This window comes from Aythya ferina, assembly GCF_964211825.1.
Source record: "Aythya ferina genome assembly, chromosome: 10".
Classification (NCBI taxonomy): domain Eukaryota; kingdom Metazoa; phylum Chordata; class Aves; order Anseriformes; family Anatidae; genus Aythya; species Aythya ferina.
Window position 1 is genome coordinate 6,233,401 of NC_140306.1, and position 18,457 is coordinate 6,251,857.

At 46.2% G+C, this 18,457-nt stretch overlaps 1 protein-coding gene across 4 annotated transcripts in view; it reads right to left on the reverse strand.

Annotated features, from left to right (window-relative positions):
- SLC25A26 (solute carrier family 25 member 26) overlaps positions 1-18,457 on the reverse strand; it is a 96,431-nt gene that overhangs the window by 4,280 nt on the left and 73,694 nt on the right. For all 4 annotated transcript variants that reach the window (XM_084530766.1, XM_084530765.1, XM_084530764.1 and 1 more), the window contains 2 exons: positions 8,705-8,774; positions 897-961 (listed from right to left, as the gene is read on the reverse strand). In XM_084530766.1, the coding sequence (XP_084386892.1) occupies positions 897-961; positions 8,705-8,774 (135 nt within the window). The remainder of the gene's footprint in view (positions 1-896; positions 962-8,704; positions 8,775-18,457) is intronic.

The following is an 18,457-nucleotide window of genomic DNA, read 5'->3' on the forward strand; positions in this document are numbered from 1 at the left end:
TGACGAATAATAGATGCTGCTGGAATGGTCTCAGAACATCCCAAGGCACCATCACCCCCCTGCCAGTGCTGACCTGGTTGCCGAGGACAGCAGCAGACACAAACGAAACCCAGTTCTTAGAATTTTATCACCGATGCTGCCCAGAGGCAAAGAAGCTGCACCAGGTACAACACCAGACTCACAACACACCGAGGTGTGCACAGCTGTGTGTGACTCAGCTGAGAGGGTATGTGTCATGGAGAATAAACAGCCCTTCACTGAAAGATGTGAGCCACAGGGTAAAAACCATCCTCGCACACCCCAGGATGCCTGACCCCTGCCAACATAACGTCTCTTTTCAGGGCAGGGAAGGACGTTAGGAACATCCACCCACTGAGGGCTTTTAGCTGCGTGGCTGCTTAGCTCTGCTCTGGGTCAGTAAGAACGATGGGGATAGTAGATTTACTGGCAACTTAACTGCTTACTAAAGGTATTAGTCTTACAAGCAATTGCCCTTCTGCTTTGGCTGGCAGAACTAAGCCACCATGATCTCTGTGGTTTGAAATTTTCAGACAGAAAATCCAGTGCTGAGCTGTCCTCAAAAACCACACACACACAGCCATTAACAAAACAACACAGGAACAAATTCCTGGTGGGATGTTTAACTTTGGGTGTCGTTGCGTAAGACCCTGGAAGCCTCGAGTCCAGCACAAGTGCAGGCCCTTCTCAGAGAGCTCCTTTGGGAAGGGAGCAGAAGAGGAATTCAAGGAAATTAACACAATTTCATTAGTTCTGCGTGTGGTACCTGCTTGCATCTGTCTTAAAGGACAAGAGCTGAAGTCATTGTTACTAGGTGCTGGATTTCTTTCTGCTATGACCATTCCCCTGGCATGTCTGCTGCTCTCCTCCACTCTTACCTTTGCCAACATAATTCTCGTCTTCGCTACGTCGAGAGGCGTGGTGACGGCAGCTGCAAATCCACCTGAGCAAACCAAAACACGAAACACAAGTGAGACATTGTTGGCTGAGTAGGAACGACACCCTCCCTGTAATTCCCATGGCTGTGGCCAACACTGCTGCGTTATTAATGCCTCCGGCACATTTCCTAGGGGCAGAGTCCAGGTACATTTGGTGAAGGTGAGTGCAGCCCAGCCTGCTGTGCTCTGCCTGGAGAACTAAAGCCTGACCATTCAAATTTTAGAAAGAGCAAGCGAGGAAGATGCTCTGTGTCTGCAGCACTCATGCTGCAGGGCATCGCTGGCCACAGGCAGCAGAGAGATCAGGTGTGAATGGCAGCTGTTAGACCTGGGATTCTGCCTCAAGGAAAACGAGACAAGGCACAGCTCTGGACAGAGCTCATCCCCAACGAAGATCAGCTGCATTTTGGAGAACAACAAGGTGAGTCTGCCCGCAGATCTCGGGAACTGTCAGGAGGCTGCTGCCACAAGTGCCATCTTCTCCTCACAGGCACTTTTATTCTCTCTAATCACTCCCAAACGTCACCCTTGGAGCTCATTACTTTCACTCAGAGCAGCCAGCTCAGCTGTGGCTTTCTTCCCAAAAGCCAGAAATCTTAAGCTTATCCATGTGCATGTCTCACCCACAAATGTGTGTGTCTATTTCTCCGTATTTTAACCCTGTGGGTACAGCCTGGCCTCTCATGCTACCTAGGGACCAGCTTTGGTGGTTTTTCTCCCAGGCTCTTATTCCCTTTGCCTTATTTCACCATCCTAAAATTAACTCTGAGCTGTCCCTCCTCTCTTCACAATATCCCAAGCAAGTAATTCATGTTGTGGCACAGACGAAGAGAAAGGAACTTAAAATGCTGGAGCAGCACAGTGGTAAGCAAAGAGAGAAAAGGGACAAAAGGAGGGAAGAAAAAGAGAGACTCGTTCTGAAATTTGTCTCGCTCGTTCCCTCCTATTTTTTTCCCCTGGAGCTTGGATAAACCCTGTATCTGCTGCAGCAGGGAACAAAGCGATTCCAAGGGCTGAAGCCTACAGCGTGCCCAGGGAATAAGCTAAAAATAATCTGTTTTTTTTTGCTCCAAAAAAATTGTTCTACGGAATGTAGAACAAAAAATTGTTCTACAGAATGTAGAAAAATTGATCCTTCTTTTCTTGGGACGGGAAGGGGGAAAGCATTTCTTCTAACATCTGTCAAGTAATGAAAAAAAACTCTCTTCCCCACCGGCTGGTGATTCTACCTGCATCTCTTTCTCTGTTACCTTGGCTGTAACACCTGAAAACCCTGCTTTATGTCAGATGGGGAGAGGCCAGCTGGCACCCCGGGGTGACTTCTGACAGCTCATTGAGGAACGTCCCAGGACAGCTCAGGGCACAGTGAGGCAGATGTGCAATCCCTTGGATATCAAACAAGAGGAGCAGGGAAGCTCCTGAACCACCCAAGCCCAGCTTGGAGCAGCAGCTTCGGCTCCTGTAAGGTCAGCCCATCAGCTTCACCCTGCCGGAAGCTTTCTAGCAGTGATACCTCATGAAAAGGCAGAAAAAAATGGGTTGTGTTTAAGAAACCAAAGCAGAAACTATGAGCAAGTTAAAGTAAATCCCAGCCCGTTCTTGGACCTTCTTTAAGGTCACGAATCTTTTCATTGTGAGCCAGTTTTTGACTAAATGACCCAAAGGCTTGGAGAGAACGATCGGGTTAGGAACTTGGTACTCATGTCAGCAAAGTATTTTTAGAGCAGTAAAAATAACCTCCATGGAAAAGAGTGGGGATTTACAAGTTTGGATGCAGACGTCCTTCCTTCGCCCGCAGCGAACCACGAGGCTGTTGGGCCTGTATCGGGCAGAGATCTCAAAGCATCGCTCGGCTGCGGAGGTGACAGCTAATTTCCCTTATCAGACCCTGTTAATTTTTTAGGTACTCACTCCTGAAGGTCTCTCATTAGCAGAAGCTTTGATCTGCATTGACGGAGTGATCAGAACAACCAATTCCTGCGGATACGACGTTCCCCAGCACTCGCAGCCCAACGCCTTCAGCAGGCCTGGTTGGTTTTCATTTTTCCCCAGCTAACATCTGGATGTCTCAGACTCTTTTGTTATTAACATCTCTATGTTTCTTTTTCCATCACTGGGAAGTATTTGGTACAGATTTACCAATCAATTTAGAAAGACAACAGCAACAATAAAATGCTTCATAAGCACAACAAGCAGCAGGATAGCAGCTAAATTAAATGCAAGTTTGCATATGCCTGACAAAAACACCAGATTAAAGCTGGCGTTTGTTGGGAACGACATTTCAGTGCAGGCAACGAGTCTGAAAAATTAATTTCCTCCAGTCTTAACCCTAAATGTCCAAAGTAATTTTAGAATGAGCTCTTCAATGCTACTGCATGGAGATCCCGGGACAGGCTGCAGTGCTAGCGGGTATTGTGCCGTTCCACCTGCCCTAGGTGGGAAATTCAGCATACAATCTGACAGCTTCCAAGCATCAAACTAATAAAACAAATCCAAACGAGTACAGCCAGAGTCTACTCAATCAAAACAGCAGCGCTGTGCACTGGCCTGTCCAATACTCAGTAGGGCCAAAAGATCTTTACCTGCCCTGTTACTGATTTAGCCTAGTCCTGCTGTCACCAAATTCTTCAAGAGTTGCCACACAAGGCTGGAGTCTGCTCAACAAGCAGAAAAAACAGGTATCAGAGTATCAGGGGGACAGACACAGTCCAAACACATCCACCCTGATGCTCCCAATCATTCTCCCTCTGCAGAGCTGACAGAAAGGCACCTCCAGAGGCAGCCCGTGCCCAGGCAGGCAGACTGACTCACCTGCTCACTCCTGGAGAAGGCTCCTTTTATCCCCTGCCCTAGGAGGATCTGTCGGTGGCTTGGGCTCAGCAAGTAGGCATAAAGATGGATTTGCACATGGGAAAACGCTCTTGGCTTGTTAATACTCCTAGCAGAGTGACAAACTCCTCTGCTGGGAAAATAAAACTCCATGCTACTGGAAAATTCATTGCCTGTCTCCCAAGAAGTTACAAGGGATGCTGTATATTCACACATCTCAGCAGAACGGCCCCAAATTTACCAAGTACAGGGTGTTAAACAGAAAATCCCCCTGCTAGTCACACTTTCCCACTGACCAGCTCTTGATGGAAGTGCTAGAGACAGACAGTCCCTGTGCTGAGGCCAAGCAAAGAGAGCAATTTCCCTAGATTTGGCAATAGGAGAGGAGCCTTGGAGACTAAGATATTCCCCTAGGTTCCTGTTGGCATTTCCTTTTTAGCTGTCACATGCAAATCAAAATCGAGAAGCATCAGAACAGAATGAAATACTTCACTCGAGAACAATAAATAACCCGAGGTCCTAGCGGTAAGGTGGCTCCTGCTGAATTTCCTGCTACCACAGGGAAATGTCCCACTGCCTCCTTGGGACACTCTGCAAGTAAAATCCCACAAAGGGAGGAAGACAGGTTATTCTTCAGCTCCTGTATCTTTTTTTTTTTTTTTTGGTATCATTGCAATTTTTCCTCACCCTTTCTGAAGGGACCAAGGAACCCTTCTGGCCAGGCCTCGCAGGTTTCTGTCACCTTGCTGGACCCCGGCACTCTCATCTGAACACCAGTCCTGTCCCGGAGGCCAGGCTTGTCTCAAGAGGTAGGAACTTGAGTCTGAGAATTAAAATGTATTTGTCTGAATCAGCCCACCTTGGGAGAAGGAAAAAAAAATGCTGATTGAGTTGTATTATTGCCTGTCTTCATTGCTGATTTAGGATTAAATCCCAAATTCTCACGGAAAAACTGCATAGCATTGGTCTAACGCAAACTACTCACCACCCCTCACAACACCTGACACTGACTGACTGCCTAATTAACTTTTTCAGAACTTTTTTCAAGACTTTACCTTTTTTTTTTTTTTTCCCCAGAACTCTTCAATCAACTGTTTTTTATTTGAAGTTGCATTATATCGACATTAGGTCGATTTTAAGAAGCTGTTCCAGGTCCTTTATTCCTGCAGCACTGACACCTGCCAAGGGCAGAGCAAAGTGACCCAAGAAAAACCAGCAGAGGTACCAAGAGGCAAGGCACTGCTCCTCCGGGGATTTAACCAGCTCTGGCTGAGAAGCCCCATCCAAGAAGGCACTGAAGGGGGATCTTGAGAACTGCTCAAAAATTTATCCAGAGCTATAAACAGGCTTTTAGACACGGCATGTAATCTTGTCAGAGCCAATTAGGTGAGAACAAAAGTGATGGGACGCCCTCCCTGTTAATGTGCAAAAAGCTCCCGTTCGTGCTTTATTATGCACTAGGCTTGCACCTCCAGTCCCTGGGACTTTTTCACCACAGGGCAAAAATTATTAACAGCAAGCCACACTTTTTTTTTTTTAACACTAGGGAGAAAAAGGAGGTGTCTTTAGCAGGGACAGTTTTCAACCACATTAAATGGTGCTTTGACGAGCAGGAGCTGCTGGAAAGCCACCCGGAGGCCCCTTTGGGACAGCCTGCCCTGGCACAGAGCAGGGTTGGGTTGCAGTGGTCCAGCCAGGCAACCTGAGCCCCAGGATGGCTCGAGCATCAAGAGCAATGAGAGTGGGGACATGTTTCCCTCACCTGCCTCCTGCCTGCCAAATCCTGGGCTGGTACCCAAACAGCTCAGACACCAGGCAAGTTCTGGTTCCAAACCTCAGGCCTAAAATATACCACGGATCTACCCTTGGGTTCCTCCCCACTGCTCGCATACCTCCTTCTCTCACTCCCTGACTGCTCCAAACATCTCCTCCAGTTAAGACACCAAAGACGATGATAAAGCTGGACAAGGCCTCCAGGGATTAAATTATTAACAGACGAGACAGGGAGGGTTCCAGATCTCTGATATTTATGCTCGCGCCTATTAGGTTTCTATAAAAAGCCCACGGATCACATACATACATCTGACACATGTGTGCTCAACGAGGAGGAGTCAGGCCTCTGGCAGCACTTTGGCTGAAATCGCTGTTATTTCACAGGCGCTGGGGATGGAATTCAATATATTGTTACTCTTTGTTCTGTCCTCGCCAAATAATCAATTATGATTTAGCTAGGAACTAACCAACACACAGACACATGTATGTATGTGTGCGAGAGCCCTAAAGGGAAGCCAAACAGGACTTCTCTTTCAGTTTGTTTCAGCTTACCCTGCCCCTCAGGACCTCTAACATATTTTTAGAAAGTATTGAATTCAAGCAAAGAGCACAGGAGAAAAGCATGTCTGTGTGGTTTCTCCATCCCACTGCTACCATGGTGGCATTTGATAGCATCTCTGTGTTTAAAAGTTGTTTTTTTGGATAATCTTCTCCTTTTGAGGTTTATAACGTGATGATTTTAAATCATTCAGATGCACACACAGCCTGTTTTCTTCACAGAGTACTGCTGGCATTCTGATTTTTGTTTTGGGGTGGAAAAAAAGGGATAAAGAGCTTGGTCTGGTTTCGCTTCCCTCATCCGAAGCTCCAGGTAGGTAGTTAATTGTTTTTAACTGTGGAAACCATTCCTCAGAAAGCAGGAAATTATTTTTCCACCTCCAACGCTCAGCAATGGAGCCGAATATTTTCGGTAAAACAGAATGGACACAGCGCTGGGTTAGATCAATACAGGTCCTGCCTGTTGTGTGTCTGCTGAGGGAGGGAACGGAGACCAAAAGGTAAGGTTCTGGTCCAGAAAACGTTTAATCTCATGAGCTTTGAAGCAGGCCCTCAAAGGACACACCAGAGAGGAAGTTTAAAATGCTCCTGGTGAAAAGGCAAGAATGGGGAAGGAGAGAACAAAAAAGGAAAACCAGGCTGGAGGAAGTGAAGCTGGAAGGATAACCCACAGAATGTATCATCACCAGCTACATCACGAGCTACAAACCAGGACTGCAGGTCTGCACAGATTCCTGCTTTGGGAATTGAGCCTAAAAAGTCAGGGCTGAGCATGAACCACCTGAGCACGAACCTGGAAGCCTCTGGGCTACTTCGGGACCTGGGGTCTCCTCGAGCACCCAGTGCCAGGGCTCCCCAAAGGCGGCGAAGTGCTTGTGCACGACTGCGCCCCTGGAAGCTCCCTCTGCAATATTCCTGCTGGAAAGCGAGCAGACGCCACCAACCATCCATCAAACAGCAGCAAGTTCAAGCACAACTGGTCAGAATAAAGACATACACAGGAGGAAACAGAGGCACCGGGCTAGGTTTCCAACTGAGGCACCAAATTGGACTTCAGGAAATTACTCCACAGGGCCTTGGGTAAATCAGATAACCTCTCCAGCTCTCTGAACGTGCCTGAACACAGTTTTTGTATCAATCTGACTGTAAAGAAATCAGCAGAACTAAATTAATGATCTCCTATCACACCTGCAGACATACAGATTGCATTTTAAAGCATTTTTAGCCTGATGGCTTGTTTTGTTTCCAAACAGAAATGAACGATCTGCTTCAACTCAAGTGCTCTGATTTTGCTTGCACTGATTTGACTAAGTCAGTGTAAAATCCAAAAGGAGACCAAAATTTAAGCAGAACAAAAACTCCCTTCATATCTCATAAACATAGAAAACACAGCTGGACACACCACAGATCATCTAAAATATCCTCTCTGCCCCAAAGCAGAATCAACCCTACCTAAACCATTCCCAGGCTGCTTGCATGACTGATCTACTGAACGGAGTGCAGTTAGAGCCACAAATCCTCTCTCTGCTGTGTCGTTACAGTGCCTATCAAAATGAAGCCTCAGCCTCTGCTGGAATCCTGTTGCTATTAATACTTCAATTCCCCTAACAGAGCTTATTTTTAAAAATTACATACGATGTAATGGCTCTGATTTTACAAGTCATCAAAGAACAAGCTTTGCTTTTGATAATCTCTATTTCAAGAAATGTTATAATTTCTGTTTAAGTAGGATTTATTTTTTCCACATATTCTGTTACTGGTTTGGAATCTCAAAATGTATTTTAGCTCCTTGGGGAGACACTCTGGCTATCCATCTCTTAACTACTAATCTGTTTTCTCTGTTAAGACAGTTGAGTCTCTCCTCCCTTTAACTTGTCAGCTATACTGATGAGTCATTAATTGCCCCCCCAACTTTTTTTTTTTTTTTGGAAAAAACTACAGTAGGCTAAAATCAAGCAAGAAGCCTACCGAAGAATTCAATTAACTTTTGGCTTGTTTGGTAATAAATAGTGCAGTATTGTGTTCTGCCACTCTTTATTCTTGCTGTAGTGTCTGGAGATTGCCCAGATGTTTCGTCCTCTGTTTTTTTTGCTGTGGAAGGCTTTTGCCTCCAGGCTGTGCAGTGCTAGCCTCTGCTCTCCTGACTCTAGTTAATCTACTAAATTAGTCAGAGCTGTCACATGAATGGTGAATCACGGCCTCTCGCTGCAATCACTTCAAGCCCTGGGGAGCTGCTCAGAGCAGACAGCTGCACAAACCCGCACCCAAGCAAAGTTTTCTCCTGGATGAGGATTTTACAAATCAACTTTGAAATAATCGCAAAGCCTGACTGACAGGCCCCTGGTTTTTAAATAACAGAAATTTGTCAAAAACAAATTGGTTGTCTTTCAAACAGACACCCTGTTTGAGCCTTTTTTTTTTCTTCCCTTTCCTTTGCTGACTTCCCTACTTCCAAACAACAACTGGATCCGTTTTCTTCTAAACAAACTTGAATTACAAAGGAATGTTGTTCTGCTATACTTAATAGATTTGCACATTTTTCCCTTTCTTCTTTAGTCTTTCCCAGTGTAACATATAATCCTTTGCACCTGCAAAAGCTCCACAGACTGCTGACTGCCAAGAATCCACCACGTGACCCTGCTTCCATGACCAGAGATCCTGTGTTTAAAGAGAAAGGAAAATAAAAAGTTATTAAATGTTTGAATCTATCTGATCCCCATGTGAGTTAGCTCCGAGGATGGGAACTTAAGTGAAAAGCTATTTTTGTGGCATTTTTCAGTGATGTAATAAGTGATTTTTCCCAAGGAACTTGTGTACTTGAACAAGCAGATGGAGTGAGAAAGATGTCTGGAACTGAGGAGGGCTTGAAGCAAATTGCTTTCAGGGGTTTCATATGTATGCATTTAAGCCTGTGGCCATGCAACTTTGCAAATATTTTGTGAAATTATTTTCTTTTTGGCAGATAAAACGGTGCAAAGCAAAACACTTAGCCAGGGGGGCAGCATGCAAGAACCAGCATCAGGTCAGCCCAGTACCAAACACCCCCGTGTGGGGTGAGCAGCCCCCAGCCCAGTTGGACACAAATCCCATTTGCTCCCCTGCCTTTCGTAACCCAGCCCCTCCCCGAAGAAGCCATCATTAAGAAATTACTCTTATCGCTCCCGTTGCATTCGGAAGCAGGTGTGTCTGTTTTTCGCTTGGCGTCTTTGGAGACCACACACCCTCCTCCTTGCCACCGCTCCCACACACCGTGCTCCGATCCGTTGAACTCACTGCATCACTTAAACACACCACCAAGAACGGTGTCTTCCAAAACACAAGCATTAAGGATCATGTCAAACATGCAGTTTGAGGACTCTGATTGAGATCAGCAGCAAGGGCCAAAGCTTGCTGGGAAGATCTGTGATGATGCCAGCTACGGTCACATTGTTCTCTCCTCCTCCCTTCACCTCATCACCCTCTTCCATCTCCTGAAATGCTCTGGAGGAGAGATTTCTGTCTTATGAAGTCAGGAACAGTGCTTAGCAAAAAGGGATGGGTTCCATGGCCCTTTGAGGCCTACCACAGAGAAATCAATAATTTTATTTTATAGCTGCGGCGCTATCTCATTCTTTTTAAATCCGTATTACTCCTATACTATAAAACTTTCCTGAAAGCAACCCGATAGCTTCGGAGGCTGAGATGCTGCTCTCGGGCTCCTGGTCTGCAATACAGCCACGCTCCACTGGGGCATGAGAGCTCATTTCCTTTATTTGCTGACTCTTCATTTAACACACTGTCCTTGTGACTCGCTTCTTCCAACTTGGCTGGTGGTTATATTTCAGTTGAATGTTTTAAAAATCAAACTGTTCAAGCAACAATGGCCAGCCACAATGTTGTTTGGTATCCTGCCACAGCTAAATAGCTGCAGCTCTGCTTTACGAAAGCACTAAAGGGATTTCAGTCTCTTTAATGCTAGCCATTCTTCTTCCTGGTGTTTTCAGTATGAGTTCCTATTCTGCTGTCACCCACAGCAGAAACTGATTTTCATCTCATAAATAAGTAAATAGGGATTCATAATTCTTCAAACCCATGAGATGTTTTTCTGGAATAACTTCCACCCTTTGGACACGCAGATTTCTTGCAAGTCAGTCCTGACAGAAGAAGGACACATGCCCCCTGAGACAAAGGGTGCTCTGCTCCAAAGCGTCTAGGTACTGTCAAAGCATAAATCCCATCTTCAAAACCCATTCTCCCAACACTAAAAGCACTTAAGAAACCTCAAGTTGAAAGCCAGGGTTTAGAAACGTAACTGCTGCAGCCACTTGACAAAAACAGAATCGCTGTATTTTTTCATTAAACGTTCTCCAAACGCACACATCCATAACTCAACCTGAGAACTCCCAACAGTTTCTTCTCTTAGGCAAAAACCACTACGCAAGATCTGCTGAAGGACGAACAGAAAACAAGCACATCAATATAGACATTTTGAAGCCTGTTCTCAGTCCTGATGGGGTTTTGTGTCAATGGTATTGTCCAAAGAGTTGTAAATCGTCTTTCTTATTTGTTGGCATGTGCTTCTGAAACCTAGTTTTTGATAAAGCCTGGCTTCCCAGTACAGTTCTGTACAAAGAGCCTCTGCCAAGCAAGGCAAACTGTGCTGAATTCCCATCCATTATGCCTGCAAATTGACAATAGGTATTTGCAAGAGTCATGCAACATGGAAAATTATTTAGAAGGGTGGAGCCAGGAACAGTTCAATTAAATTAGGGAAAAGGAGATCTGAGGCTAGAGAACAGGAAGAAAATTCCCCAACAGTGAGGTCTATTGAACAGCAGAGCCAGCCTCCCCAGGGAGGAGAGGAAAGCCCTCTCCTCTGAGTCATTTAAAAATAGACTGGAGAAGGCACTCGAGACTGTACTGTGGGGAATAATCCTGCATTGGCAGGGGCAGGACGAGATGACTTCATGCATTTCTTTCCATCTCTGATTTCGGTGATTCACCCAGAGCTCCAAACCTGAATATGCAGAAGAGCGAGAGAGAAGCAGGGAGAGAGAGGGAAGCCGTGAGGAACAAGTGTCACGAGGCCAAGAGGCCTGGCAGGTCTCTGCTCCAAATTCCTGCTAACCACGCTCGCACCGCGGGCCAAGCTGACGTGCTGAAGGTCACGCATGTTTTCTCTCTCAGTCCACAGAGCATTAATTGACAGGGCTTTACGGTAAGTTGGGCTGGTAACGTCTTCAAAAACATTTGCCTTGGAGCTGCACCGAGCACCGTACTGATACCACTACCACAGGGCAACACAGAGCTATTGCAGGCTGTGGATACAGGTAATAACAGCACTGCCGAAACCAGGCCTTGTTGGCCTCGTTCCTGAGGAGAAATACATGGCTAACACACCTATCCCCAAACCGCTGGCTGCTGACGGATTGCTGGTTATTTGCAGCACTGCCTGGCTCGCTCCCCACCATCCTGGCTGGTGCACTGACGCAGAACAGCTTCCCCTCGGTCACCTCCCCACCAGCGCGATGAAGCCACGGCCCCGCGTCACGGTGCCGTGCCAGCCGTGCTCCCCGCTCCCTGCTCGGGGCCTCTGAGGAGGCCGAAGCGCCTGCCCAAGTCCCACAATAGCCTCGATATTACGCTGCTTTTTCGACACGTGCCCTCTGAACACGAAACACAAACTGGGAGCCGCTAGCAGCACACCGCAATGCCTTGGTCGGCCTGCTTTCGTCACCACCAGCCAGCTCCGACCTGACGACACCACACTACTCCTGCAGGCGGCAGGAGATAACGGGGCTTTTCCAGGGCCATTCCCCTTCCCACCAGCTTTCGCAGCCTAGGAAAGCCAAATGACAAGGAGCACATTACATGAAAGCAGGCCGCCATGCCAAGCCTGTGTCATGTGTATTCTATTAAGCTGAAGGCTGAATAGAAGACTTTGTTTTCCACTTCAAAGGACCCCATCCCAATCTCTCGCTCTTCCCTTATGAATAACAAATTGGAAATAAATCTTCTGGCTGAAGCGCATGGAAACTCATACAGTTGGGGCCCTCTGCAGCTTCCCAGCTCAATCACATGCTAATTTTTTTGTAAACACGTTTCTGTGATATATATGTAAATCTCGCTGTGCGTTGCCACGCCATGTAAAGCAATACAGCGGCTGTGTCCTCGAGGGATCGGCCTCGGCGGGAAGCCTGAATGCAGAGCTCCAGTTCTGCACAGGGATAACGTTTGCAGAGAAGGGTCCGGTTTTATACGTGAGCCATGCCTCACTTTTCTTCCTAATGATCCCGTTACACACTGTCTCAGAAGCCGGCACCCTCCGCCTCTCACCACAAACATTATTTAGCTCTTTTGATATAGAGAATACAACAGACACCCCGTTTTGCTGGGCATAAATCACATTGGAAAAAGTCCCTCTTAGGATATATCAAAGACCTTTCAATCCAAATAAAAATAAAAATAAAAATGAATAAAAAAAAGCAAGTTTACCATCTCCTTTAAACACAGGGGGAATTATACGGTGCCCCCGAACATGTGGCACCGACAAGGCTGCTCATCTGTTGAGGACACCTGGCCACAAGATGGCCAATAACTTTTTACTCTCTCCAGAACTCCTTACCTGGGCACATCTGTCATCTCTGCCTTATGTTTGTGGTAAAAGTTTGGGGCAAAGATCAGCCTTCAAAGGCTTCGTGCTCACAACACCGTTGGGTCTCAGTCTATATTCAGGACACCTTAGCTATGGTGATACTAGGACAGGACACCACTTGCATCTCTCTCTGAAACCTGGTGACCAGAACAATATCCCAAATGCTGCAAGAGGCATTGCAGACATCGAGACATCTCTGCCTTGACTTTACTATTCCTCAGACGCTAAGAGGCAAGCAGGCCTCATGGCGTGCTCTAAACTCGAGGCCTGCAGCTGAGTAAATATTACAACTCGCTCCGATGATACGCATCTGTAGTATTTCTCTGCACCCCTCTGTTCAACGAGTGTTCAACTTTATGATAACAGGAGGGGGAGTTATCTCTCGGAATTAATCACGTTGATTTGTGCCTATGTGCAGTCCTGCAGACTGAGGAAGGAAAGCATTTTCACGCTTGCCTTTGCTGCTAGGTATTTTATTTGCAATGTGGCATTCTGCATGGCTGGTCCTTACAGATGCGTGGCACATTAGCTGTAGGAGAAGCAGAAATTCGTAAGCAGATTGCAATTTCTAGACGTAAAATCAAAAAGCACAGAGACAAATGCCATCTCCAGTGAATTTTTATGCGCATATGTGCAGCACATGTGCAGTACATGTGTATATTAATCACGCAGGAAACATGCAAGCCCAAACATGGGAAAAATTCAATGATCTAAGTTAACTGTTGATATAAATGTTGAGACTCCTTTCACACTAATGGAGCTGTACTCACTTACGCCAGTACTGAATTTGGCCCTAGAAATAAACCCACCCAAATCCTAGATAAATTGAGAGAAAGAGAACAAAAGTTGGCCTACATGCAACAGCATATTTTTCATGTTAAAAGCGTTTCATTCCCTTTCTCTCCCCATATAATACTGCATTGATGTCTGCGACCCATTTGGATGTAAATCAAAATGGATGTGCTAAAAGCCTGGTTAAATAAAATGTCTTCGAAACACTGTTCCCATGGCAAGGCAGAACATAATATACCAGCCACACTCAGTTTCCATGGCACAAAGGGCCATCTATGTGGCTGGGAAGGAAAATGCAACTCTAAGAAATCACTTCAAAGCTAGGCCAGCTTTCCTTGAGCATATGCACCGCTACTACCTGCTAGTAAATGTGGATTTCATGCAGGCCTGGGTGAATAAATTACATGGAAGAATTATAAGGGGTTTTTAAGCTTCTGCAGCAAGAACAAAGCGTCTGAGTCAAATGGTGAGCCCTTCGCATCGATTGTTTCTATATTCTACTAAATGTCCCCAAACATCATTGGCAAGCTCCAACTTGTAGAGAGCTGCTTGTGGTCTAGGCATGACCAAGAGCATCACAATCTGGCTCTGTATCTACACACTGCACAAGCCTGTTTTATTTCTATGTTTTAAATGCTGCATTGATGATCCGAGGCCATCTGACTTTCCCAAACGTGTCTGCAGCGCTCTGAGTGAGGATTGCATTTGTTTCTTTCTCTTCGGTGCAGATGGTGCATAGCATTCCTTCGGCTGCGCTTAAAGACTGTGTGAATGACACTTATTGTGCCACTAATAAAGCGGGGGCTGTTTGCTGAACAGCTGTTGGGTACATTGTTCTTTTGTGAGAAAAATGCAGCCGTTATGCTAATGGCATGCACACGCCGCATTGGCTGCAAGTTACATCACGCCTTGAAACGCTGCCGTGGAAATCTGTTTTCCTGATACAGCACCTAAGCAAATGGCAGACACGTTAGCGTTATTTAACGATTAGGACTTAATCCCTAAATCCGCCCGATCGTTACTCAAAGACGGAGCGAGGCATGGTAGAACACTTACTATGCTGCCTGCAAGGAAATGGGTTTAAAGCCGGGCCTGGGTTTCATTTACTCTTGACCTACATGCAGCTGAACGCCGCAGAAAAGAAACACTCAGCTGCTCCTCCAGGAAAAAAAAAGGAAAGTTGTCACCTTCCTTTAGAGCCGGGAAAGCCATTTTAGGCCCACTTTGGCTACATTCCTCTGTTTTCTACTGATTCTGTTAAACGGCACCAGATTTGATTGTAAATTTTAGGAGGGAAATAGCATGTGGTTTATTCTTTCAGTGGTGGAGTTATAAACACGTATTACAGCCAAGGACCCCAGCTGCCCGGGGAGAAGCATTCTGTAAACTTTTCATTCTTAGTAACTTTACAAATCAGGTGCAATGAGCTCAGCCACGATCAGAGTCCTTGCCCTCACAGAAAACCCACTGAGCAGTCCTCGCACGGCTTCCTCCAAGGTCTGTCTGCACGGATAGTGATGAGCAGGGCTGAGCCCACCTTGCCACCAGAGTTGTTCACATCCTATACTGAACACCAGATTTCCTAATCTTTGCTGACTCCCAGCACAGGTGCCTTGGGTGACAGCTGAACCCGGACAGAAAACAAGGGACTTCAGGAGATGCAAGCCCAATCCCAAGACTTCTCTCCACCCAGAAAGCAGTTTGGGAACAACACAAGGGCTCTGACCCAACCACCCTCCTGCTACCGCTCAGATTCAGAGCGGCTGGACTCTCCCCGTTCCCTTTATTGCCATGTCCTGCTTATTTCACAGGGTGGAAACGTGCCCGTCTGTACTCTGCAAACAGTTCTCTGCCTGAAGCCATCAAAGCATTCCTCTGCTTGTTCAGGGTCTTGCACAGCTATCACATGCCAGTGCAGTCATTAAAAAATCCCACAAGAGAGAGCTGCCCATGCATCTCGGCTCCCTCTCTCCAGCTCTTGCCTCTCAAGGTGCAACCAAATACATGGCTTTGTAAAACACCTGTCAATTTGGGAGATTTAGAGATTTGAGAAAATTACCTTATGGCTAAAGCCGGTGACAAAAACCATGAGAGTTCACTAGAGCTGCAGAAAGTCTGAGAGCTTTGGGTTTTGCCCAGCACTGAGACTAAAAGGGAAATCCTGGCTCCGTCCAGTGCCAGAAAAGCCATACCACCACCTTCAGCACAGTCAGTGCGAGATTATTATCTTGCCTCGCAGGGCCGCTGAGCAGCACCGCCTTTGACAGCCCTCCCAGAGGGGCTGCCTGTGCAGGAGCAGCATTCGGCAGGGTGAAGTCAGCCTGACCCTGATGTTATGAAGTTTTAGCAACCTGCAAGTGTCTCATCTCAGAACTGGATGTCTGATGAAAAAGACAAAAGGTTCCCAGGATACTGGGTTTGTTCTCCCTCCTTAAAACAAAACCCAACCAAACGAACTAGTAAAGAACTAGTCAAACCTTACTTTCCAAGTCTACTCATTCGAGACCTGTGTCCTCCCGTCCCGCCTGTTCCTTCCCTCCTCACCGACTGCCAGAGCCTTTGCTTCAGACGTACGATACATTTGGTCTATAAAGGGAGCATTCTTCATTTACAGCTGCACTGGCGCAGTTCTTTGTGGCTCTGAAGTGCAGCCAGCAGGCAGAAATATAAAACCCAAGAGGACTGAGTCTCATTCCACCTGAGAAGGGTTTGTCTTACACGCAGCATTGTTCTCCTAGGGAGCTGATCATTTCCACTCAGCCATAAATAGGAGGCATTTGGGGCAAGATGTTGCTTGACTCAAAACTAACCAGCAGTGCTCTATTTTGCAAGTTTGTTTTAAACCCTATTTTGTTGGGAAAATAAATAAATAAACAGGTGCCCTGTATTTCTGCAAGATGCCCCCTAAAATAACTTATATTTGACCAAACTGCTACAGTGGTAACTGGCCATGGTGTTCCTCCAAGGGCTGGTTTAACATAGTGTGAATGATACTTAAAATCCCTCTTCTTTTCCTGAACTTTAAGACTTAAAAATTATTTTAGCTGTACAGCTTGGGATTACGAGACAGATCAGCACTACACAACTCACTCTAACAGAGAATGACAATGTCTGTTTCTACATCTGACATGTCATAGTACAGTTTCCTTCTCCCCTTTGTTTTTTTATCAGTAATCTTTACCTAAGTAGAAATATGAAAAAATGAAGAAATGGGATGGGAAAGGATGTTAAGCATGTTTTACAGCAGTGGATGCTACCTCTCTCTCTCTATATATATATACCCCTTTGTCAGCACCAACAGCATAAGCACCCTGATGGTTCGGTGACCCCACAGCCCTCTCTCCCTCTCCTACCTTACTTCCCACCAGTGCAGGGCACGCAAGTTTACTCTCACATGGGGCAGCTGGCCCACATTCATAGGCACAAGAAAACTGTGCATGTAAACTACGTGGCTAAAGCCAGCTGGAAGCAAAAAGAGTAACCACAGCAGCCTAGAGCAACGCAGATAGAGAAGATGGGATGCAGGAACACCTGATTTGCTGCCTACAAAGCCTTTATTAAGCTTCTTTAAGCTTAACACCCTGCTGCTGGCCTTAGCCAGCACATATGTGAAGGAAAAGAAAACTGTTCTTCCACATGCTCCGCTAACTTTACAATGGAAAGATAATTTTCATCATTTTTATGGTTACTAGCTTGCTTGGGGAGTTCTAAGACTGAGCCTGTCGTCCACCAGTTTGTGTAATTTTGTATTAATGGCTTTAAAAGTCACCCAGCCACAGCACTTGTTCTGTTCTCCTCTGCGGGATGACCCGCACACATCATGCATACACAGCTACTCCTGCATTTACTTTCTCAAGTAACCCCATTGCTATAGTGCAGAGAAGTCCCTCAGACATTAAGTAACCAACAACTTTACCTAACTCTGGTATATTTAGGCTTTGCACCTTTTGCCTCGTCCTCTGCACTATTATTGCTTCTCAATTCCTGTCTCTTCATGCTCCCTTCAAAGCACCCAGGAGAAGCCCTGTGCTGAATCACGCTGCTCTTGATGCTACCAGCCACATCTTGCCAGCTGCTGGGGCCATCATGATTTTCCTCCTTTGTTTTACTGCCACAGTAATTTTTTTTTTAAGAGCTGTATGTTTTCTGCCACCACTGCCTAGCTTTGATGTGACAAACCTTGAGCTCTCTCCATGTGCTAAGCCAAAGTGACTGAAGCATGCAAGATTGATTTCTGCAGATTTCTGCTCTTGGTTCCACAGGCAGAAGAATATATTGCAACCGGTCCAAAGAGCAAACTAACCCAGTTTTGTTTCTTTTCAAACCTGCACCGACCTCTTTAGATTAAACCTGATGCCTCTCATCCTAAGGGACTCCCTCCTGGAGCCAGCTAAATTCAGACTGTCTTCTTTAACCTGAAATTTAAACAATACATTTTAGAGCTGCAGCTACACGGACATTAGTTAAAACAACTTTGTGTTCTGAAAACAACTCCACTATGGCGCTGTTTTATGTGGTTTTGGAGAGAACGCTGCACTTTTTCTCTTTAAGTACTGCCATCTCTAGCTCCCAGCGGAGGCTGCTGCACTGACAATTGGGGGTCATGCCAGCATCGCTCCAAAGAGTTTACACAAAGCTGTTCCTAGACACTGGCAGGAAAACAGATTCCTAATAAGGCAGCCAAAGCTACCCTGCACAAGGGGATGATACCCAGACACTGCAGCAGGCTGAGCTCATGGAGCACCTGCAGAGCCCCCAGCAACTTACAGCTCCGTTATATGAAAGCTCTCGATGGATTTCAGGCTTCTCCTACCTGTGGACTCCCCTTTAATTTGCCTTCCTGAAACCTCTAGATGCTCACGGTCCCAATGTGGGCTCAGCCACTGACACAAATGAGGGGGCAAGCTGGGGTCCC